The sequence below is a fragment of the Scyliorhinus canicula genome, chromosome 17, assembly GCF_902713615.1.
Source record: "Scyliorhinus canicula chromosome 17, sScyCan1.1, whole genome shotgun sequence".
Lineage (NCBI taxonomy): Eukaryota > Metazoa > Chordata > Chondrichthyes > Carcharhiniformes > Scyliorhinidae > Scyliorhinus > Scyliorhinus canicula.
Window position 1 is genome coordinate 57794810 of NC_052162.1, and position 25595 is coordinate 57820404.

The window sequence follows — 25595 nt, forward strand, 5'->3', positions numbered from 1 at the left end:
ACCCGGTCTATTCTTAGTCTCTCCAATGTAGAATAGACCTCATTGGAAGCTGCAAATGCAATTGACCAATTGCAGGAGTTGCACGGGAAACGTTGCCTCACTTAAAAAGTGTGTTTCAGCCCTGGACTGTTAGCAGGGAGGAGGTAAAGGGGCAGGTGTTATACCCTCTGTGAATGCATGGGAAGGTGCCATGGGAAGAGGGTGAGGTGTTGGCAGTGATGGAGGAGTAACCAGGGTGTCCTGGAGGGTACAGTCCCTGCGGAATGCTGACAGGGAAAATGAGGGGAAGATGTGTTTGGTGGTGGCATCATGCTGGGGTTGGTGGAACCGGTAGAGGATGATTCTTTGATTGAGGAGGCTGGTGGGGTGAAAAGTAAGGACAAAGGGGACCCTATCCTGGTTCTGGGAGGGAGGGGAAGGGGTGACAGCAGAGATACGGGTGATGGGTTGGATACGGTTGAGAACCCTGTTGACCACACTGGGTGGGAAACTACGATTAAGGAAGAATGAAGACTTATCAGCAGCACCGTTTTGGAAAGTGGAATCATTGGAACAGATGGAACGGAGCCGAAGGAACTGGGAGACTGCGATGGAGTCCTCACAGGATGTGTGGTGTGAAAAGCTGTGGGAGTCGATGGGCCTATAATGGATACTAGTGGACAGTCTATCCCCAGAAATGGAGATACGGACGTCAAGGAAGGGAGGGGAAGTTTCGGAGATGGACCATGTGACGGTAAGAGAGGTGTGAAAATTGGAAGCAATATAAATACATTTTTCCAAGTCCAGACAGAACATGAAGCATTACCGAAACAGATGCTGATGTACCGATAAAAGATTTCTGGGATAGGGCCAGAGTAGGATTGGAACAGTGAATGTTCTACATACCCATATAGAGACTGACAAAACTGAGCCCCATGCAGGTATCCATTGCCATGCCGTTGGTTTGAAGTAAGACATGTTAAAGGAGAAACTGTTCAAAAAAATGGATGCCTGGCACAACGTTTCTAATATTAAACAAAAGCTTGCAGCATTGCTTACCTGGATTATCACAATCCTGCAACAAATGCCTACTGATAATCTTCAAATAACAGCTATTGCCAAATGGGAAAAATCATTTTCTTATTGTGCCAGTAAAATTGTAAAAGTGAATCATTGTGAAGAATCAATATTCAGTGTGCTTGTTATTAACTGTTCAGGGTTTTGGGTTACATCAGCTTTTACTGTGTTATTCTACAATAGTATTTCACTCTGCAAAGTTGTAATGACAATATGATGTGTTTCCACTGACTGTGACCAGCAACACATTAAGTTATTAATACCAGTGTGGGTATGATTTTCACATCTTGGGACTCCTAAAACGACAGAGGAAGTTTGTGAGTTAACAGTGGTACTACTGTACTAACAACAGTGAAAAGAACAGATAAAATCTTGTCTTATTTCCATCACCATTGAAATGTCAGCTCTTATTCAAGATTGTGAAAAATTACATTTAACATTGTTGGTGTTCTATCTCAGTGAGAAGAATGCAGATAAATAATCGAGGGGAGCTCTACTGATGATTAGTCTGTACTTCTGACCTCAGCTGGACAGCATTTGACCCTTAAATATGGGATGATGGCAAATATGAAAATAAGCAAAAAATGGAAACTTACTGCATTAAGCCACATTACTGTTTGCAGTTGCTTCATAACCAGACAAAACTGTAACCGCAGACCACAAAGCAATGCTGCAGATGTAGAGTATATCATAAATGGCCACTAAAGCTGGTAATCTCATTTATGTCGGAAATAATTCTACATTAATTGAAAATACTACCCCTAACCCAGATTTTATTCAACAGTGTTTAGTGTAACCAACTATTCGATTCCCCAAAAGTATCACTGTTTTTTAAAATAAATTTAGAGTACCCAATTCATTTTTTCCAATTAAGGGGCAACTTAGCGTGGCCAGTCCACATAGCCAGCACTTCTTTGGGTTGTGGAGGTGAAACCCACGCAACCACGGGGAGAATATGCAAATACCACATAGTCAGTGACCCAGAGGCCAGGATCGAACCTGGGATCTCGGCGTCATGAGGCAGCAGTGCTAACCACTGTGCCACCATGCTGCCCCTAAAAGAATCATTGTTTATTCTGACAGACTTGCAAAAGCCCACCAAAATATTTGTAAAATGTACCAATAGTTAGGTACATCAAACCTCGAATGACTTGAAATATCTACTCCTAAAAAACATAATACTTATTAATTTAGATATTCCGGAGAGATTTTTCGCTGAATGCATAAAATATAGTAAATAATATTTTATAGGAAATAGTCAGTCACTCCCATAAATATGTCTTATATTTAGCTGAAGAATTTGTTACTTTCCTCCTTCGTGAAAAGATTTGTCATTGATTTGGCGTAAATATTAAGCAAATAAGAAGGGTTAAAGAGATGGTGTAACAAGTTTTAAAAGAACAACTAGGGCGGGATTCTCTGACCCCCTGCCGGGTCGGAAAATCGTCGGGGGTCGGCGTCAATCCCACCCCCACCGTGTCCCGAATTCTCTGCCACCAGAGATTCGGCGACGGCGGGAACCCCGCCGAAGTCCCGCTGCTGTCAACCCTCTCCCGCCGGCGTGGATCAAACCACCTACCTTACCGGCGGGGGCAGGTGGCGCGAGCGGGCGCCGTGGTCCTGGGGGGGGGGGGGGGGCGCGGGGCGATCTGACCCCGGGGGGGTGTCCCCACGGTGGCCTGGCCCGCGATCGGGGCCCACCGATTGGCGGGCGGGCCTGTGCCGTGGGAGTACTCTTTTTCTTCCGCCTTCACCATGGTTCTCACCATGGCGGAGGCGGAAGAGACGCCCTCCCCTGCGTATGCGCCGGGATGAAGTCAGCAGCCGCTGATATCCGGCGCATGCGTGGACTTACGCCGGCCGGCAAAGACCTTTCGGCCCCGGCTGGTGTGGCGCCAAAGGCCGTTCACGCCAGCCGGCGAAGCGCCAACCACTCCGACGCGGGCCTAGCCCCTTAATGTGAGGGCTTGCCGCACCTTTAGGGCGGCCCGACGCCGGAGTGGTTCACCCCACTCCAACACGCCGGGACCCCCTGCCCCGCCAGGTAGGGGAGAATCCCGGCCCTAGCTTTCTTCCCAATTTTTTGAAGAATCGGACACTGGGGTGCAGCTTTACTGATGCTTTTATCCTTAGGTATCTCAGAAAGCAGCAAATAAAATCTAAATGCCACCACCGTCCCAGAGGACCATAGGCTGCATCCCTCTTTGAGAGCAGACTCATGGTGATTTAACCTGAGGGTCACCACACCTCAAGCGAGGCAAGGTGGAGAAGGCGGGGCCTTCAGGAATAACTTCAGCCAGTACAGGAACTCAACCCGCGCTGTTGGCATCACTCGACATCATGAACCAGCTGTCCAGTCAACTGAGCTGGCCAAGATCATATAGCATTGCATAAATGAGGGACTGAAGCCTCGACTTTCCAGGGCTAAAGTTCAATTTTTTTTTAAAATTAACTTTTTGTGTAATTTGTGCTCATCGAAGTGAAGAGTCTTTTTTCCAGGGAATGGAATACCTATTCTAGCTGACTCCCAGACCATCAAGCATTCCCAGCTCAACTAGAAGGGAAAACTATTGAGCAAGGTATTGAGGCAGAAAAAGAAAAAAAATCATTTATCTACATCTTTCACAACTTCAAGACATTTCAAAGCACTTCTCAAGATTTATTTTGAAACTAATTCCCAGGTCTGAAAGGTCAGTACCAAGTTCGCCCAAGCTGGTTACAAAATACACGTAAACAGAGAGAGGGGGGAGGGGAGGGTGGATTTTGAAGAGCAGTTAGTGAGCTATAATATATTCTTCAAATATTTTGAGACGTTATCCAGCAGTAAACAAAGATGAGGTGCACCACCCAGCCTCAAGAATGTATTCAATTTTATTCAATGTGGTACAAAGCAAGATGAGTAGTTTTAATACCAGTTAGACATGTATTAGCTCAAACATCTATTTGGGTTATAAGCTACATAAATGGAGAGCAACAGTAGAGAGAAAATGAAACCATACCTGGGAATAACTTAACATGCATGCAATTATTCAGGGCTTCAACAGCAACAATGCAAGACTGTAAACTCTCAGGTGTGGATAGATCACCATTTCTTAATGCATGTTGATGTTCTTCAGCAAGGTCCAAGTTTTGCTATCAGAATAACAATAATTATTTTAAAGGATCAAGTAGGATGTTTACATTCGATATGACTAAAAAAAAGTATAAATTCTCTGGAAAATTGTAACCTTGGTCTAAATTGACCAGTATATGCTGAATTAGTTTAATAATTTTAATAAGCCCCTGGTCGCCACATTCGGCGCCTGTTCGGGTACAGAAGGAGAATTCAGAATGTCCAAATTACCGAACAGCATGTCTTTACTTATGGGAGGAAACAGGAGCATCCAGAGGAAACCCATGCAGACCCGGGGGGGTACGTGCAGACTCCACACAGACAGTGGCTCAAGTCGGGAATCAAATCTGGGACCCTGGAGCTGTGAAGCAACACTGCTAACCACTGTGTTACCGTGCCGCCCGTAAATCGACATCAAATGATTATTGGATAATAACATTAGAAGGGAGTAAGGAAGGATTGTGCTATTTCCTGAAACATCAGCAAGAACATCCCTACCAGCAAAGAGGCATAGAAAAGGTTTATGCTCTTCACCTATCTCTTCAATTGAGCTATTATAACATGCTCCACCAGTGTGCAGGAGTTTGGTTTGTAAAACAAAACATTAATTTGGTATGGTTTTCTTCATTATCTGACTTAAATATTCCTCATATATAGGGTGGAAGTTCAATGTAACTGATCCATCACAGTGGGGAGGTCAGGAAACCATCTGTCAAAGAAATTTGACTATAATACAATACCCCTTCACTCCCACGTTTACACAATTGTACACAGATTTCAAGGATAACACAAGTTACATGATATATAATGATGTGGAGATGCCGGCGTTGGACTGGGGTGAGCACAGTAAGAAGTCTTACAACACCAGGTTAAAGTCCAACAGGTTTGTTTCAAACACGAGCTTTCGGAGCACGGCTCCTTCTTCTTCTTCTTCTTCACCTGAAGAAGGAGCCGTGCTCCGAAAGCTCGTGTTTGAAACAAACCTGTTGGACTTTAACCTGGTGTTGTAAGACTTCTTACTATGATATATAATGTTCTCAATAAACACATAGTCTTTGTAAACCCACAGGCCAATTGTGGTCAGACAACACTCCACTCTGAAATCAAATGGCAGATGCCATTTGTGGATTGTGGATTTCTTTTGTGGATTTTATCTCACATTTCCCCAGGCGATTGTCACATGAATGTTTCCAAATTCTACTCTCAAAAAGATGTGCTTTAAAATCTTCTTTCAATCGATGCTTGACATCAGCTGTTTTACATCAAGGAGCCGTCTCCAGTTTTTCCAACTATCTTTTCAAACAAGGCTTCCTCACCACTGTTGTAACAAGGATCAGCCTCCGGGTTTTCCAACTCTCCTTTCAGGGTATCTTTGCCTTGTTTGCTTTCACACAAGATTCACCACCGATTGCTGTGGGAGAAAACCGGAGCATCTGGAGGCAATCCACGCAGACACAGGGAGAAAGTGCAAACCACACAGTTATCCGAGGCCGGAATTGAACCGAGGGCCCTGGAGCTGTGAGGCAGCAGTGCTAACTATTGTGCCACCATGCCACCCTCTCAGAGGGCCATTAGTCTTTGAAATTCTCTTCCATAGAGAACAGTGGAGTCTGGATCATTGAATATAGTCAAGGGTAAGTTAGACGATTTTTGGTGTCCAAGGGAGTCAAGGGGCGCGATTCTCCCAGACAGGGAGAAATCGTAAGGCTGGCGTCAAATCCGGGCGGGTTTGACGCCAGCCTCCCCCTCCCCGACTGGGAACCGATTCTGGTCCCCGGTCGGGTCTAGTATGCCGCGGCCGTGAACTCCGGCATTGCGGGCTTAACGAAATTCGTTAAGCCCGCTTGCCAGAGTTTGCGCCGGCTGACGCATCACATGACGTCAGCCGCGCATGCGCGGATTGGAAGACTCCAACCCGCGCATGCGCGGATGACGTCATCGCGCATTTGGGCAAAACCCGCGCATGCGCGGGCCGGGATGCCCCTCAGCCGCCCCGCGAAGTGATACAGCGGGGCGGTGGAAGGACAAAGAGTGCGCGGGAATCGGACCCGCTGCCCGCGATCGGTGCCCACCGATCGCGGGCCCATGGCACCCTTGGCACGGCCGTGGTACTGCCGTGCCAATCGGTGCCATGGTTTTCAAAATCGGGACTTTACGGCCGTTTTTACGAACGGCCAGATCAGGTGTCTTTGCCGTTCGTAAAAACAGCCGTAAAGGGCTTGGACTTCGGCCCATCGGCCAGCTGAGAATCGCTGCTGGCCGTAAAAAAACGGCGTCAGCGATTCGTGTCGGGAGTCGGGCGTGGGGGGGGGGGGGAGAATAGCGGGAGTGCGTCAGACTAGCGTGGCCGTAAAAATTTACGAACCCCGCTATTCTCCGCACCGTCGTGAGTGCGGAGAATTGCGCCCAAGGACTTTAGGAGACAGGTAGGAAAGTGGAATTAAGGCCATATTAGATCAGCCATGATCTTACTGAATGGCACAGCAGACTGAGCGGGTTGAATAGCCTACTCTGGCTATTCTCATAATCATTGAGAATTTCCAAGGCTGAGATTGATGGATTATTGCTCACTGGGGGAATCAAGGGATATCGGGAGCGGGCAGGAAAGTGCAACGGAAGTAAAAAATTAGCCATGATCATACTGAATCGGGTGTAGGCTCGAGGAGTTGATTGACCTACTCTTGCTCCTTTTTCTAATTATTATATGAAGCAGCAGTGTCAATTTCAGCCTTTTGGCTTTGATCATTTTTTCAAATTATTAGGTTTAAAAGTGTGAGTCAACAGTTCTGAACATTTCTTAACAGTTATTAACAGCTATTTAGTATCAAGAAGAAACCATTCTGCTAATTTCTATACTGCCTTTGTGCATATAGTCAAAATATTCAAAAGAAAACTTGAGAGGTCCACTGTTCATCTAATTGATGCTGACAGACTTATCAATAAAGAGATCACCAAGACGGTCTGAACACCCTTGCAAAGTATTTTGACAGCAGAAGAATTGCAGGAGGATTGGCAACATAGTGGCACAGTGGCTAGCACTGCTGCCTCACAGCGCCAAGGATCTAGGTTCAATTCCAGCTTTGGGTTATTGTCTGTGTGGAGTTTGCATGCCTCCCCGTGTCTGCGTGGGTTTCCTCTAGGGGCTCTGATTTCCTCCCCCAGTCCAAAGATGTGCAGGTTAGGTGTATTGAGCATGCTCCTCAGTGTCCAAAGATGTGGGGTTATGGTAATAGGGTGGCGAAGTGGGTCTAGGTTTCAGAAGGCCAGTGCAGACACAATGACCAGAATGGCCTCCTTCAGTACTATGGATTATTTTAACTTGCTCTGACAGAACATAGCAGAGGGATACCGCAATGAGAAGAATAAAGAATTCAGAAGTAGAATAAACAAATTCAACAAAGAAAAATCTGAAGGTCTTTCATTTCCTATGGGTTGCTATTTTATCTTTGAGATAGAGCCTTGGCTCTTGTTCTTTAAACTCTGACAATATATTTTGAAGATGCCGAGCAATTATTGATCTTTGAGATGCACATATACAGATGCATAACTACAGTCAATAACATGATACTGTGGAGCGAAAGAGAAAAATAGATATACCAAGTAGTTTTTAAATTACCAACTTACTTACCAGCCCTCAAACCTTTAACCTAACACAGTTTGCTTACCACAAGAAAAATGACTTCCTCTAAAAGTTTTTGTTGGTTACAATCAATGACTTGCAATTGGTAATTGCTTTGGTGGATATGATCCATTTGTTCTTTAACACTCTGCAGCAGCTCTTCATAGGTTTGAAGGGTCTGCTCAATGTTCTTCACTTCAACGAGACTCACATCAATCATTTCCATCATTTCAGTTACTTGCTTCTCAGACACAATGATTGATCGTATGTTTGCCTGAAGGACAAACACAATACAATCACTAGTACCTACACAATCTATAATGTGTACTATGATTGGAAACATTATATATACACATACAACAATTAAAAATTGGTGAATTATTCTTCGTTCCATGAATTACATACATTTTTGGTGACAAAAAGTGTTGCATTTTACTGAAAAGCAGTAATGATTTCACATGCCTTTCCTATTTCAAATGAATAAACTGATGTGTTATTGCAGTATTAAATTATTTTTCAATTTTTAACATCTTCAATACTCATGGACCAATCTTAAAATCAAGTAAAATTTAACTACTAAAAATTTGCAAGAATTATTAAAATTGGTCATCTGAGTACACATTCAATACCCTCTCTAGTTTTAAATGGAGCTTCAAGCTGAGAGAAAGGACTATTTTCCAGACCTGTCCATGGCGAGCGACATGTTGAGTGGGAGTGGGAAATATCGTGAGATCAGAAAAATCAGTTCGCTGTTATCGTAGCAGCATCCAGGGATCATACATGAGGTGACCGATGCCCTTTTTGTGAAAGCCGACAATTACGTAAACTTCGACAGAGGGGCAGCATGGTGGCGCAGTGGGTTAGCCCTGCAGCCTCACGGCGCCGAGGTCCCAGGTTCGATCCCGGCTCTGGGTCACTGTCTGTGTGGAGTTTGCACATTCTCCCCGTGTCTGCGTGGATTTCGCCCCCACAACCCAGAGATGTGCAGGCTAGGTGGGTTGGCCACGCTACATTGCCCCTTAATTGGAAAAAATGAATTGGGTACTCTAAATTTTTTTTTAAACTTTGACAGAGGCCAGGCAAGCCAGAATAGCAGAGCGGTGGACTTTGCAATTACTTCCGGACTCCCACAGGTGCAGGGAGGTAAAGGCACCTTGGCAACAGTCATTCCAGCACATGAACAGGAAAGGCTTCCACTCTCTCAACGTAGAGCTGATCTGTGACCATAAAAAGCTATCATGTAGGTTTGTGCCAGATATCCAAGAAGCACCCACAACTCGTATATCTTAATTAGATTGTAGATTCTGGATATCTATGAGGGAGTACACTGGATTCAGTGTTGGCGCCTTGGTGACAAGGGGTATCTGCAAATGACCTGGTTGATGATGCCAGTGTGGCAGCCACATAATCCTGCACAGAAGGTACAACCTCCTAACTGCAGGAGATAGTTCTAGCATCGGACATCAGAAGGTGGTGCTTCTTCAAGCATCTCTTCAGCATCCCACTCACTATGGAATCCTACTAGTGCCAGGAGCTGTTTCACTAGCCTCAGCAGGCTTGTAGCTGTATGCCTTCAACCTGACAAAGCTCCTCAAGAATATCCATCTCCAGCAATGGGAAAATGCATTCTCTATGGCATCGATGGTGACACTTGGGCCAAGGCAGCTGAGAACATTCCGCAGGTGTGCAGCTATTCTGACATGACTCAGTCCTCTGTGTCTTCTTCTCTAGCACATTAACTTCTGGCCACCTCAGGTATTTGCCACCTCATTATCACCGCAAGCATGGTACTTTCCGTCGAGTTCAATGGCTCGGTTTTTGGACTGAGGACTCCAGAACTGGGAAGGGTAGGAGGAAGTTGAGATTGAGGAAGCCGAGGCTGCCGTGGAAGAGGCCATAGCATGGGCTTGCACAGACAGGCATGCACCAAATTCGTGAGGAGGATGTCAAGTTACAGTGAATACTCTCTTGGTCTGGGACGTCTCTACCTGATTGTGTGCGATTTTGTCCTGCATAAAGACAAATAGAGTGAATGTGAGCTCATAAAGAGCCTTGGCATGTGTGGGTAGTGAAGGGAGGCATGGGCAGGATGAGAATGTGGTCCCCAGAGAAAATGAGTCCAGATAGAGATGTGAGGGTGTATGTGGCAGTGTGTATGTGTGAGTGAGATGTCAGTGAGTTGAGAGGAATGAGATGGTTACTTATCCTGGCGGCACAGATGGGGGGGCAGGATTCTCCCCTAACCGTTGGGGCGGGCCGTGCCGGCGCCGAGGAGTGGCATGAACCACTCCGGCTTCAGGCCGCCCGGAAGGTGTGGAATCCTCCGCATCTTCAGGGGCTAGGCCGGCACCGGCGGGGTTGGCGCCAAGAGCTTGGCGCCGCGCCAACCGGCTGGCGTGTGTTGGTGCATGCGCGGGAGCGGCAGCATATGCTGGTATGACCCCAGCGCATGCCCAGGGGGTTCTTCTCCGCGCTGGCCATGGCAGACCGTTACGCCGGCCGTCGCGGAGGGAAAGAGTGCCCCAACGGCACAGGCCCGCCGTGGATCGGTGGGCCCCGATCGCAGGGCAGGGCACCGTGGGGGCACCCCCCAGGGCCAGATGCCCCCGGTGTCTGGCCAGGTCCCGCCAGTAAGGACCTTGTTTGATTTACGCTGGCCGGACTGGCCGAAAATGGGCAGCCACTCGGCCCATCGCGGAGCGGAGGATCGTCGGGGTGGCCCCTACCAATGGCCCCTGAGAGTCCAGCAGCCGGCGTCGGGGCGGGATTCACACCGCCCTCCGGCAATTCTCCAGCCCGGAGAATCCCCCCCGGGATCACTCATTCTCTTTCTGCAATGGGTGCCTGACCTCTTCTAAGCAACATTGGCATGGATCATCCCTGCCATCGCCTCCTGAGCCGGACTTGTGAGCTAGGACCTTCTGCAGCCAGAGCAGGGTCGAGGACATCATGGCGGCCTTGGCTGCTTTCAAAAGGTGCTCTAGTGAGGCATCACACAATTTAGGGGCTTCAATCCGCTTGGCCTTTATGGCCATGTTTTCAGTGCAACATCTTCCCATCAGAATGCTGTGGTCAAAATCTGAAGAGTAGTATTCTGATGGGAAGATGTTCAGCCACTTGACGTTTCCATTCATGTTTTTATGAATGGAAACGGCAAGTGGCTGAACGACGCTAGTAAAGCCAGCTGGACAGCTGTTCTAATCACAAACAGCTTTCACAGCAGAATCCACTCTTCCCATCAGAATACTACTCTTCAGATTTTGACCACAGCATTCTGATGGGAAGATGTTCAGCCACTTGACGTTTCCATTCATTTTTTTATGAATGGAAACGGCAAGTGGCTGAACGACGCGAGTAAAGCCAGCTGGATGCTATGTGACTTATCTTGGCCAGCATTTCACACCCGCAATTTTTGTACCTCGCGTATCATGCGACCCCCGAAATTTAGGCTTCAAATTAGGTGCTCAAAAGTCGCATGTTACGCGAGTATATACGGTAGGCAAAATGTGGTTGAACACACTGTGGTGTATGATAGATAGTAAATGTGATCAAGACAGATTCCATGGCCGGGATTCTCCCCTACCTGGCGGGCCGGGGGGTCCCGGCGTAGCGGAGTGGCGCCAACCAATCTGGCGTTGGGACTCCCCAAAGGCGCGGAATTCTCCGCACCTTTAGGGGCTAGGCCCGTGCCGGAGTGGCTCCCCCTACGCCGACTGCCGCCAAAACCGGCAGCAACATCCTTTGGCGCTCGCCGGTCGGCGGCGGGGCTGGCCGAAAGGCATTCGCCGGTCGGTGTGAGTCCGCGCATGCACCCAGGGCGTCAGCGGACGCTGACGTCAACACCGACGCATGCGCGGTAGGGGGGTCTCTTCCGCCTCCGCCATGGTGGAGGCCATGGCGGCGGCGGAAGAAAAAGAGTGCCCCCAAGGCACTGGCCCGCCCGTCGATCGGTGAGCCCCGATCGCGGGACAGGCCACCGTGGGGCTGCCCCCCGGGGTCTGATCGCCCCGCGCCCCCCCAGGATCCCGGGGACCCACTCGTGCCGCCAATCCCGTTGCCTCAGAGGTGGTTTAAACCACGTCGGCGGGATTGGCCTGTCAGCGGCGGGATTTCGGCCCATTGCGGGCCGGAGAATCGCCGTGGAGGGCCCGCCAATCGGCGCAGGGGGCACGCCAATCTGCAAGGCGTGATTCCCGCTCCCGCCGATTCCCAGGTGGCGGAGAATTCCGGCACGGCAGGGGTGGGATTTACGACGGCCCCGGGCGATTCCCCAACCCTGCGGGGGGTCGGAGAATTCCGCCTCATATGTCAGTAAACACCCCTAGTCTCAACTAATCTCTTTGAAATGTTGTCTCCCTCATGAGGCCCTCCAAAGTTTTCACTTTCAAAGATCAAGCCTCTTAAATTCATCAAAACCATGGTGGTAGTATGACTAGAGATACTACGGTACCTGGGAGTGTGAGCTACCATTGGTGGAGTAGGCTCGCTGCTCATTGCCCAAGTGTTTGCATTTCATTGGTCGGAATGTAAGGTAGCTCCATCCAGTGAGGCGGGGTTTAAGAATCCGTGTTTCCCAGCAGCCGGCCTTCTTTCTGTACTCAAGCTGCTGGGGAAACACCTTGTTGATTAAAGCCTTCAATTCGGACTACATCCTCGTTTCAGTAGTTATTGATCGCGCAGCAATTTAATCAACAAGATTTTAAAGGATGGAGCTCCGCATCAAGCCGGAGAGTCTACGACTCAGCCCCCACGCAGCTAACACAGCAGCTACATTCAAGCATTGGCTAGCTTGTTTTAATAGCTACCTCAGCACGGCGGAAAGCGTACCGACGAGGGAGCAGAAGCTGCACATCCTCCACTCGTGTGTCGGCACCGCCATCTACACGCTCATCGAGGACACGTCCGACTACGAATCCGCCATAGAACTGCTTAAAGGCCACTTCATCTGACCGGTGAATCAGGTTTACGCTCGGCACTTGCTGGCTACGAGGCAGTAGATCCCTGGTAAGTCGTTAGACGATTTTTACCATGCGCTCCTTGTACTGGGGAGGAACTGCGGCTGCCCGCAAGTTTCTGCTAATGAGCACACCGAACTCATAATCCGAGAGGCCTTTGTTGCGGGTATGCAGTCCCAACAAATCCGCCAGAGACTGTTAGAGAAGGAAACTTTTGAGCCTCACGGAGGCACGGGCCCTTGCGAACTCTATAGATGTTGCGAACAGAAACGCCCGTTCATACGCCCCTGACCGCGCGGCGGCGCCCTGGGCAGCGTGGAATTCAGCTTCCCCTTCCCCTACGGACTCTGAATCACCTCAGGCCTGCGCTGCAAGATGCCCTGGAAACCCCGCTGGGCCCCGTTGCTATTTTTGTGGACAGGCAAAACACTCCCGACAGCGTTGCCCAGCCCGATCGGCAACGTGCAAGGGCTGCATGAAGAAGGGCCATTTTCTGCGGTTTGCCAGGCCAAGGCGGTCGCTGCGGTCCCGGGCAGCGACTGCGGGACGCCGCCCTGTCCCTCTCCGAGGGCCCCGTGCGGCCTGCGAACTTCTCCGTCCCCATCCCCCAATGCCACGTGCGGCCTCCGGGCGCAGCCATCTTGTGTTTCCGACGCCACGTGCAGGGGACGGGCGCCGCCATTCTGTCCATTCCCCGCCATGTGCGACCAGTGGGCGCCGCCATCTTGGATCGGCTCCGAGAACCCCGGCGCGAGTGACTACGCACCACCCGATGACGACTCCGATCTTCTGCCGTGACTCGCATCAGTCACCTTGGACCAGTCTCGACCCCGCACCTTCTCTACGGCGACGACGAAGGTCCTGCTCAACGGGCACGAAACGTCCTGACTGCTGGACTCCGGGAGCATGGAGAGTTTCATTCACTCTGCCACGGTAAGATGCTGCTCTCTTCCTGTCCATCCCGTAAAGCAAAAAATCTCCCTGGCCTCTGGCTCCCATTCGGTTGAGATCACAGGGTATTGTATAGCGGACCTCATGGTCCAGGGGAGGGAGTTTAAAAATTACAGGCTCTACATCCTCCCCCACCTCTGTGCGGCCACACCCCTGGGGTTAGACTTCCAGTGTAACCTCCAGAGCATAACATTTGAATTCGGCTGCCCTATACCTCCCCTCACTGTCTGCAGTCTCGCGACCCTCAAGGTCGATCCCCCGTCCTTGTTTGCAAACCACATCCCGGATTGCAAACCTGTCGCCACCAGGAGCAGACGGTACAGTGCCCAGGAACGGGTCTTCATCAGGTCCGAGGTCCACCGGCTTCTGAAGGAAGGGGTCATCGAGGCTAGTAACAGCCCTTGGCGAGCACAAGTTCTGGTGGTAAAGACCGGGGAGAAGAATAGGATGGTCATAGACTACAGTCAGACCATCAACAGGTTTAAGCAGCTGGACGCGTACCCTCTCCCCCGTATATCCGACCTGGTCAACAGGATCACACAGTACAAGGTCTTCTCCACGGTAGACCTGAAGTCGGCCTACCACCAGCTCCCCATCCGCCCGATTGATCGCAAGTACACTGCGTGCGAGGCGGACGGGCGGCTCTACCACTTTTTAAGGGTTCCCTTCGGTGTCACAAACAGGGTCTCAATCTTCCACCGAGAGATGGACCGAATGGTCGACCGGTACGGTTTACGGGCAACTTTTCCGTATCTCGATAATGTCACCATCAGCAGCCACGATCAGCAGGACCATGACACCAACCTCCGCAAATTCCTCCAAACCAGAAAACTCCTGAATTTGACCCACAACAAAGAAAAATGCGTGTTCAGCACCGACTGCCTAGCCATCCTCGGCTACGTAGTGCGAAATGGAGTGATAGGCCCCGACCCGGAACGCATGCGCCCCCTGATGGAGCTTCCCCCTCCCTCACTGCTCCAAGGCCCTTAAGCGCTGCCTCGGGTTTTTCTCTTATTACGCTCAGTGGGTCCCCAACTACGCCAATAAAGCCCGTACCCTCATACAAACTACCACTTTCCCCCTGTCGACGGAGATCCGCCAGGCCTTCAGCCGCATCAAAGCGGATATCGCAAAGGCCACGATGCGCGGAATCGATGAGTCCCTCCCCTTCCAGGTCGAGAGTGACACGTCTGACGTAGCTCTGGCAGCCACCCTCAACCAAGCGGGAAGACCCGTGGCCTTCTTTTCGCGCACCCTCCATGCTTCCGAAATCCGCATCTCCTCGGTCAAAAAGGAAGCACAGGCCATAGTAGAAGCTGTGTGACACTGAAGGCATTACCTGGCCGGCAGGAGGTTTACCCTCCTCACACACCAACGGTCGGTGGCCTTCATGTTTGACAATGCACAGCGGGGCAAGATAAAAAAATGGCAAGATCTTGCGGTGGAGGATCGAGTTATCCACCTACAACTATGACATCTTGTATCGTCCTGGGAAGCTAAACGAGCCTCCCGATGCCCTGTCCCGTTGCACCTGTGCCAACACACAAGTGGACCGCCTCCGAGCTCTCCACGAGGACCTCTGCCACCCGGGGATCACTCGCTTCTTCCATTTCGTGAAGATCCGCAACCTGCCCTACTCCATCGAGGAGGTCAGGACAGTCACCAGAAACTGCCACATATGCGCAGAGTGCAAGCGCACTTCTACTGCCCCGAAAAAGTGCATCTGATAAAGGCTCGCTGCTCATTGGCCCAAGTGTTTGCATTTCATTGGTAGGAATGTAATGTGGCTCTGCCCAGTGAGGCGGGGTATAAGAACCCGTGTCTCCCAGCAGCCGGCCTTCTTTCTGTACACGAGCTGCTGGGGCAACATCTTGGGCGGAATTCTCCGCTCCCCACGTGGCGTGGGAGAATCGCGGGAGGGCCCCCTGACATTTTTTATGCCCCTCTGGCGCTCCCTGCGATTCTCCCCCCCCCCCCCCCCACACCTCGGAAAATTCTCCGAGCCCGATGGGCCGAGTGGCCGGCCCTTCACGCCGGTTTCAACACGGCAGCAACATTCGCTCCATTCGTGAAACGGGCGCCAGATGCCCGCTTGGGTCATCTAGGGGACCGATTGGGACGGGAGCACCACGACTATGCTCGGGAGCGGACAGGCCCGCGATCGGTGCCCACCGATCGTCGGGCCAGTGTCCAAAACGGAAGCACTCTTTCCCCTCCGCCGCCCGGCAAGATCAAACCGCCACGTCTTGCCGGGCGGCTGAGGAGAAAGACGGCCACCGCGCATGCGCGGGTTCGTGCCGTCTGTGCGATGAAGTCATCCGCGCACGCGCGGGTTGAAACCGGCAACCCGAGCATGTGCGGATGACTTCACAAATGCGCCGGACGCGCGTCATTCTCGGAGCGACGAGGTCGCTGCCGAGAAAGACGGAGGCCCGCTCCAAGCCCCCCGGGTGGGGGTGAATTAGGTGCAGGGAGCGGGCTCTGAGGCCGTCGTGAACCTCGGCCGAGTTCACGACGGCCTTCACGAATTTGGTCCCCTGCGAATTCCGCCCTTTGTTGATTAAAGCCTTCAATTCGGACTACATCCTCGTTTCAGTAGTTATTGATCGCGCCTCAACCATCCAGCTTAGACTGCTTCAATGACTGCAGACCTCTCAGTGTTTAAATCTTGTGTCCTGAGATTACTTTCCTCTGGATTTCCGAGTCTGCATACGTGGGGCGGGATTCTCCGACCCCACGCAGGGTCGGAGAATCGGCCGGCAGCGGCGTTATTCCCGCTCCCGCAGGGTTTTTAAATCTCTGACCGGCCAAAAACTGGCGCTGTGCAAATCCCGCCGGCAGCCTCTGAAAACAGCTGGCGCCGGCGGGATTTCATTTTTTTTTTAGATTCCACAAATCTCCGGCCCGGATGGGCCGAAGTCCTGCCGTAGTGGCCATGGGTCACGTCGGCGAAAATCACAGTTGCTTTAAAACGGCGTCAACCATTGATGATGGTTGACGCCGTTCAGTGTCGGGGGGTGGGTTGCGGCATCGGGGGGGGGGGGGGGGGGGGTGGGTTGCGGCATCGGGGGGGGGGTGGGTTGCGGCATCGGGGGGGGGGTTGGGTTGCAGCATCGGGGGGGTTGGGTTGCGGCATCGGGGGGGGGTGGGTTGCGGCATCGGGGGGGGGTGGGTTGCGGCATCGGGGGGGGTTGCGGCATCGGGGGGGGGGTTGCGGCATCGGGGGGGTTGCGGCATCGGGGGGGTTTTGGGGGCAGCGGCGTGCAGAGAGGGGGGGGCGACAGATGCCCGGGGCCAACGCACCGTCGCCCCCCCCCTCTGTACGCCGCTGCCCCCTACCCCAACCACCCCCCCTCACCACCCCTACCTCCCTCCCCACCACCCCTACCCCCCTCCCCACCGCCCCTACCCCCTCCCCACCACCCCTACCCCCCTCCCCACCACCCCTACCCCCTCCCCACCACCCCTACCCCCCTCCAACGCCGCCCCCCCATCTCTCGCAACACCACAACACCCCCCCCTCAACGCCGGGTCCCCCCCCCCCCCCCCAACGCCGGTACCCACACCCCATCCCCCTCCCTCTGAAGGCCGGTACCCACACCCCCCCCTCTCTCCTCCTCCCCCCCTTCCTTCCTCCTCCCCCCTTCCTTCCTCCGTCCCCTCCCACTTCCTTCCTCCGTCCCCCCCCCTTCCTTCCTCCCCCCCCTTCCTTCCTCCCCCCCTTCCTTCCTTCCTCCGTTAGTGGGGGGGGGGGGGGAGGGTGCGGCGTTAGTGGGGGGTGGGGGGTGGGGGGGTGCGGCGTTGGAGGGGGGTAGGGGTGGTGAAGGGGGTAGGGGTGGTGAGGGGGGGTTGGGGTAGGGGCAGCGGCGTGCAGAGGAGGGGGGCGACGGATGCCCGGGGCCAACGCACCGTCGCCCCCCCCTCTGCACGCAGCTGCCCCCAAACCCCCCCCCCCCCGATGCCGCAAACCCCCCCCCCGATGCGCGCAACCCCCCCCCCCGATGCCGCAACCCCCCCCCCATGCCGGAATCCCCCCCGATGCCGCAACCCCCCCCCGATGCCGCAACCCCCCCCCCCAAATGCCGGAACCCCCCCCAAATGCCGGAACCCCCCCCCCCCCAAATGCCGGAACCCCCCCCCCCAAATGCCGGAACCCCCCCCCCCCCAAATGCCGGAACCCCCCCTCCCCCCCCAAATGCCGGAACCCCCCCCCAAATGCCGGCTCTGTCTCTCTCCTCCTCCTCCTCCAAAAAACGGCGGGTCTCACCACTTCCGCAGCTGGTGAAACTGACGCGTATCGCGTCAGTCAGCTGCTGGCCCCTCCGGGAACGGAGAATAGCGGCCTAAAAGAAGGCCCCGACGCCGGAGTCATGTACACCGATTTTTCTCGCCGGAAATCGGCGTTACGACAGTCTGCAGAGAATTTCGCCCCAGATTCTACTTACTGACACAATTTCAGCTCTTTAATAGCTAAAAATCTGCACTGGGCTGGCAGTGTCCCTGGATTTCACCAGGCTCCAAAGCTACAACTAGTAATAAATGGTTCTCAGGGCTTCTTCTGAACCCTAGCCCTTTCCAGCATGAGCTAATGACATTTTCCCACCTTCTCAGCTCCTCAGGACATCTCCTAAGCCCGAACTGCTCAGAGATATAAAATGGCTCCTGGGACTTCCCTAAGCCACAACTCCACAGAGCAAGGCAACAGCAAATCTTTCCTTTGCTGCCTGGACCTGCTCACAGCACCACCTTTCGTTATGACCGGTTTTCCTGTTGCAGAACACTCACTCCCCCAGCAAACTTACAAATATATTGGGCGCGATTCTCCGATGTCATTATGGTTGGGAGAATAGCGTGCTGCGCCGTTTTTTCCCGCGACGCCGGTCCGACGCGCTCCCGCTATTCTCCCAACCGGCCAAATTTTTGTAATCGTGTTTCGCGCGCAAAACCACGGAGATTCGCCCGATGCAGCCAAAAAGGCGATTCTCCGCCATCCCCGCTATTCTCCAGCCCGGATGGGCCGAAGTCCCGACGCAAGGTCACAACGTCGCCGTTCACACCTGCTTTTTAAAGTCGCCAGCCAGTCGTGCTGGCTGACGAGGAGTGAGGAGGTGAGCGGACCGTCCCGGAGTCTCGGCAAACTGGGGAAGGCATCCCCAAGAACGCAGCGGCCAGTGGGAGGGGGGAGGGAGAGGGAGAAGTGGGGGGGGGGGGGGAGAGGGAGAAGTGGGGGGGGGGAGAGGGAGGTAGGGGGCGGAGAGCGAGTAGTGGGGGGGGAGAGGGAGAAGTGGGGGGAGAGGGAAAAGTGGAGGGGCGGAGAGCTAGTAGTGGGGGGGGGGAGAGGAAGAAGTGGGGGGAGAGGGAGAAGTGGAGGGAGCGGAGAGTGAGTAGTGGGGGTGAGAGGGAGAAGTGGGGGGGAGAGGGAGAAGTGGGGGGGAGAGGGAGAAGTGGGGGGGGGAGAGGGAGAAGTGGGGAGGGGCGGAGAGCGAGTAGTGGGGGGGGAGGGGGAGAGGGAGTGAGTGGAGTGGGTCGTCCACCCCGGATGCAACTTCTCAGCCGCCCTGCCATGGCAGGATGGTGACAAGGACGCTGCCACTGGTTGCCCTGTGGCTGATGGGTACAGCCCACTGACGCACCGGTGAGGAGGACGTGTTGTTAACTGCCCGTTGGACGCAGAAAGTGACCAGTGGGTAGGCTGGCCGCGTGTCAGTAGCGCGACCAGGCCACCGGGACACACAGGTATCCCGTGGCAGGCAGCTGCCGAGGTGTCGAATAACCTCCGTCTAACATGCTGTTTCTCTGCCCCCCACCACCCTTCTGTAGGTGAGAAAATTGTATTCAAACCGAACGGCTATGTTCAGCGCAGTGGTTGGGGCCGCTGCACTGCAGTTGGAGATCGAGCAGCGTCCACAGCCACATCCCACAGTGGATGCAGGGGCAGCTGCAGCAGCAGGGGGAATGGCCACGGAGTAGCCCGTCGTCGAGCAGCATGCGGGGGGGAGGAGGAGAAAGAGGCATTGATGGTGGAGCCAGGGCGCCAGAGGCGACGACAGAGGCCTAGGGTGTACCGTGCCCGGATCTCATTCCAGACAATGCCGGACATCACCTGCAGGAGGAGACTCCGGTTGAGCAGAGAGACGGTGACACATATCTGTCACCTTGTGGCGCACCTCGCCCCACGTGGAACGGGAGGAGGACACGCGATCCCGGTTGCCGTCAAGGTGACGGTGGCACTTAACTTTTAGGCGACCGGCTCCTTCCAGTCTCCGAGCGGGGACCTATCCGGGATCTCGTAGTCATCGGTGCACAGGTGCATCCGGGATGTGACCGACGCCCTCTATGCCATCGCCGACCGCTACATCACCTTTCCCGAGGACCGAGTGTGGCGCTAACAATTGCACACAAAGACTCAAGACATGGACAATCGAGGCTTTATTGCTGTGTGATGCTATTCCTCCGGCGGCAGCTGAAGAATAGGATCTCAGTGACTCACACGCATATTTATACACAAGCTCCCTGTGGGCGGAGCTAGCCGGCAGGGGTTTACCGGAGGAACCTGTATTACAGGTGCAGCCATACATCCCCCTACTGCAAGTACACATATCTACAGTGGTTATATCACCACACCAAGCAAGTCAAGACGCACAAGCCCATGCATTTGCCAACGTGGCCAGGATACCGATGGTCCAGGGGCTCATTGATTGTGTTCACGTCCCCATGCGCCCGCCTGCAGGCAACAGGGAAGTGTTCACAAACAGGATGGGGACATACTCCATGAATATCCAGGTGGTATGCGACCCGCACATGAAGGTCATGCACGTGTCGCAAGGTTCCCTGGCAGTGTGCATGATGCGTACATTCTTGCGCAGTCATTCATCCCTGATATGTTTGAGGGACGGCCCCCCCAGCTGAGGGGCTGGTTGCTGGGCGACAGGGGTTATCCACTGAGGTCTTGGCTGATGACGCCCATACGGAGGCCTCAGACCAATGCGGAGACCCTTTACAATGAGGCCCATGCAGCAACCAAGGGTGTGGTGGAGCGCTGCTTCGGTCTGCTGAAAATGCGTTTCAGATGCCTGGACTGCTCCGGGATGGCCCTGCAGTAAAAGCCTGACAGGGTCGCTCGCATTGTCGTGGTCTGCTGTGCGCTGCACAACATCGCGATGCAGAGGGAAGATGCCTTGGTGGAGGAGTCGGAGGCAGAAGCCACTGGCAGTGGTGCCAACACGGAGGAGGAGGAAGTGGAGGAGGTTGGTGGTGCGTCGGGCGAAGCACGCAGACAAGACCCAGGTGCTGGTGATGTCCAGGAGGCTGCACGACGGCACCGGCGAGGACAGCGGGCACGCGACACCTTGGTGGCAGCAAGATTCACGCGTTGCGCGCGACGGCACCGCAGAACACCAACACTACCACCTGCATCACCAGCCGTGCAGACGGTCAGCACACAACTGCCACCAGGGTACGACTGTACAGATGACCCCCCCCCCCTCCCCCCCCCCCGCCCGCCCGCTCTGCGTAGACTGCTCCACATCGACATCACCCTTACCACGGCGGCAAAACGGTATGGCTTGACATTGATGGCTGTGTCAGCGGGTGTGATCAGTGCCATGTTGAATGATGACAGCCCGCTCTGCGATGAGCTGTGAGCTCAGAATCGTTAGACAAAGTCTGACTCATGGCAATAGCTGAACCATCCATCTCGGTGGTCGCTGAGTTCGTCAGGGATACTCCATCACGTGCCCGCGTGGGGTAGCTCTGGGAGGGGGCGGGGGGGAAGGGACTGCACACATGGCACCAAAGGTTCACCGCTCGTCAACCCCAGCGACACTCGGTCACCATCACGATCCCCGTGTCAATGGAAAAATCACACTTATAAGTTAGGTGCAACAGTGAGTTTAATGGTGAATATTATGTACAGATGCCCTAGCCCCTACAATTAAACTGTGCCCTTCACCCTCTTCATTGCCTTACGGACCCTACCACTATGTCTAAGTGAATCCCCAGATGATTCAGCAGGAGTGGAGGCGGACTGCTGAGAATCACCCCCTGCGACATGTTTCCCCGTCGGCACTCGTTTCCTGAGGCGACCCGGCCTTGATGGGCCAGGCTGCTCCGCAGGCGTTTCGGATGACGTGGTGCCACCCTGCTCTGCCCGCTGCCCACCCGATGCACCAGGGATGGGACGGGGAGAGGCCAAGCATTCAGGGACGTTCCGTGATGGGGTTAATGGGACGGGCCCCAGAACCTCCTCCTCCCTCGGGGAGCCCAGTGGCCCCCGGGCCTCACTGTGGGACAGAGGTGCGAGCAGGGAGGTGCCCCGTCGCCCCACCGACACCTGGCGCTGCCAGTCCTGGAGGCCTGCAACGGTATCGATCAGGGTCCGAGCATTCGCAGAGACGGAGTCCAGGGAGTGAGACATTCCCGCCAGGGACTGTGTGATCTCAACCTGTGAGTGCGCAACGCCATCCACCACGTGCGTCAGGCGGTCAATGCTCTCCGCGACTGACTGCTGGGACTGTGCCACGGCCTGCTGGGACTGTGCCATGGCGCGCTGGGACTGGGCCATGACCTGCTGAGACTGGGCCAGGGCCCGTCGCGCGCTGGCAATGTCGTTTTGGCTCTGGCGCATTGCTGCCTGTGAGAGGGCAGCCCTGTCCAGGGCCGCGGATGACGCATGCTAATTAAGCCCAACGCCTTTGAGAACCTGACCCATGGCTGAAACCGTTTCACCCATTGCCTCGACCGCAGACGCCACCCGTGCGGTGTCGGCCTGGGTGGCTGCCATGAGCGGCACCACTCCCTGCTCCTGGACGCGGTTTGACTCCTCTAACTGCGTCTGCAGCTGCTGGAAAACGGCCCTCATCCCGTCATTGTGCCCCTGGGTTTCGAAATGCATCGGCTGTCCACGTGGGTCGAGTAAATCCAGGAACCCGGGAAATGTCTGGGAGCCAGCTGAATGCTGGGTCTGGGCTACCCTCCGACCGTCCAGCCCCTCGGCTCCTCCGACCTCCACCTGCTGTACCGGCTCAGCTGTGTGGTGCACACCAGACCGTTACCCAGGAGCCTCATCATTTAATTGCCCAACCGAGGTGAGTGTCTCTGGGATGGTGGATGGTGTGGGAGATAGCAGTGCCGCAAGCTCGAGGTCCTCGTCAGTCATAAAACCAGCAGAGTCCTCGTCCCAGTCATATTAGAGCGCAGGCTGCATGCGGCCCAAGTCTGGTTCTCCCTCAGGTGACTCTGTTGAGTGTGTCGCCATCCTGTGTGCGTCCTGCTCGAGGGTCCGGGGTTGGGAGGATGGCACTCCTGGCTGACCTCCTGCCACCCTCTGGCGTGTGGCGGATGTTCGGCTGTGTGTGGCAGCAGACGGCCCTGGACGTTCGTCACCACGCCCTAGGGAACAGAATAATACGGGGTTAGTTAGACACGCTCGGCCGGGCGTAGGATGGTCCAGTGGGTAGAGTGTGAGGGGACAGAGGATGCGGGGTCCAATGGGTAGAGTGTGAGGGGACAGAGGATGGGCTGAGGGGGTTGTCATGCAGGGTTGTCTCACTTGGTTCTGCACCTCCAACCTCGCATTGCGCGGCCTCCCGGGTGCCAGGTCCCCCAGCAAGGTCCAGTGCCCTCTCTTCAAAGACTGTCAGGGGGTGCATAATGGGTGAACCCCCTCCGGTCCTGTTCCGCTCCCGGTTGTTGTGAGCAGTCTTGTCCTGTTGGGGGGGGGATGGATAGATCATCACAATTCGGCAGGGAACATCAGGGTGTTCAGATATTGGCACAGGTTGGGGGGACAGTTGCAGCTACACCATGGTGTCTCTCCAGGGGGTCGCAGCGCTCATGTGCGTCTGTGACAACTTTGTTAACCACCCTCCACTCACTCAGATCCCCCCTCCCCCTCCGCCTCGTGCCCGGGGGGGGGGGAGGTGGTTGATGAGGGACATTGGGGGTGGGGGGGGGGGGGGGGATTTTTGTGACCCGGGGGGCACCCTCTTAGCACTTACCCTGGCAGCCCTGGTGAGGTCGTGGTGCTTCTTCCGGCACTGCTCCCCAGACCGAGGGGTCTGCCCCACAGCACTCACTGCCGTGCCGACCTCACGCCAGGCCCATCGCACAATGCTGGCAGGGTGGCGATGCCCTCTTCTAGGGCAAATGATGCCCCTCCGTTGCTCCACCTCATCGATGAGGGTCTCGAGGTCAGTCTCCCCGAACCTCGGGGCGGCCCTCCGTGCCGTGGCTCCGTCATTTTCAAGCCCTCACTTGTTTTGGTCGCTTGCGCCCTTTTACGACACGGAGCAGCGTCACTCGGGGGTCATGGGCTTTTGCCGTCATTCCCCACGTGTTTCCCACGGCCCCGCTCCTAGCCCATTTCCAGGGCCAGAATCGTTCGGGAACGGGGCCTCGTAGAGCCGTCGTGAAACTCGGCCGACTTCACAACGGCCTTCCTGATGCCGCGCGGGAGCGGAGAATTTTGCCCATTGAAACTCAAGAACTGTTTTAACTGCTACCCATTTCCATAACAACATAGCCTTCCAGGGCTCCCTGAATGTTTTTCAATTAATTGTAGCAGCTTTAACTCCCAAAACAACATAACTCCTTGGGCTGCATTTCTTTTCAAGTAGTGTAGACATGTCACCTCCAATTCGTGTAATTCGAGTAAGTCTACCTGCTGTTCCATGATCTTACGTTTTCCAGTTGTTAACCCCTTAAGTCAACTTGGCCCCAACCTTTTAAATACAATAGTCCAAATCTGCTTTAATTGCTGTTATCTAATTTTCTACAGTTAAACTTTAATCTTGCCAGAACTAAAATTTATCTTTAAAATATTGCTAGGAACCATGAACTAGCTATTTTAAAAAATCATACATAATATTGCTTTAAACCTATCTAAATGACAATGCAATCAAGCCAAAGTTAATATAACGACATGTTTGTGCATAATTACAGTAACACAGTAGTTTCACAGCAACTTCATTGAAGCCTACTTGTGACAATAAGCGATTATTATAAGGGGCTCGTTTAGCACAGGGTTAAATCGCTGGCTTTGAAAGCAGACCAAGGCAGGCCAGCAGCACGGTTCAATTCCCGTACCAGCCTCCCCGAACAGGCGCTGGAATGTGGCGACTAGGGGCTTTTCATAGTAACTTCATCTGAAGCCTACTTGTGACAATAAGCGATTTTCATTTCATTTCATTTCAATTAGCTAATTAATTAGTCCTTCCTTCAACACATTGTGGTAAACCACTGTGTGCACCTGTATTAGGGGATATAAGGTAGGACCTGCACTACAGGTTCGCCGGAAGCCCCTGCCAGCTAGCTCCGTGTGGTGAACCACTGTGCACCTGTATTAGGGGATGTACGGTAGGATTTGCACTACCCCACAACGTGCGCACCATGGGCGCCGCCAGCTTGCCCCGTCCCACAACGTGCGCTCCATGGATGCTGCTATCTTGTTCCCAACAGGTCCTCCAGACGGCGCCATCTTGCCCCGCCAACCAACAGATTTCCCTGGCCTCCGGATCCCACTCTGTCTCGATCCGAGGGCTCTGTGTGGTCAACCTCACTGTCCAGGGCGTAAAATTCAGCGGTTTCCGCCTCTACGTCCTCCCCAATCTCTGCGCTGCACTATTGCTGGGTCTGGATTTTCGGTGTAATCTCCAGAGCCTCACCTTCAAATTTGGCGGGCCCCTATCTCCACTCACCGTTTGCGGCCTCACGACCCTCAAGGTTGAACCCCCCCTCCCTCTTTACCAATCTAACTGCGAATTGCAAACCTGTTGCCACCAGGAGCAGATGGTACAGCGCCCAGGACAAGGCCTTCATCAGGTCCGAAGTCCAGCGGCTGCTTCGTGAGGGTATTATCGAGGCCAGCAATAGCCCCTGGAGAGCCCAAGTGGTCGTGGTCAAA

At 53.9% G+C, this 25595-nt stretch overlaps 1 protein-coding gene across 7 annotated transcripts in view; it reads right to left on the reverse strand.

The window, feature by feature from the left end:
• LOC119952071 (exocyst complex component 1-like) overlaps window positions 1–25595 on the reverse strand; it is a 121579-nt gene that overhangs the window by 69589 nt on the left and 26395 nt on the right. For all 7 annotated transcript variants that reach the window (XM_038775611.1, XM_038775609.1, XM_038775608.1 and 4 more), the window contains 2 exons: window positions 7834–8061; window positions 4056–4188 (listed from right to left, as the gene is read on the reverse strand). In XM_038775611.1, coding sequence (XP_038631539.1) covers window positions 4056–4188; window positions 7834–8061 — 361 coding nt within the window. The remainder of the gene's footprint in view (window positions 1–4055; window positions 4189–7833; window positions 8062–25595) is intronic.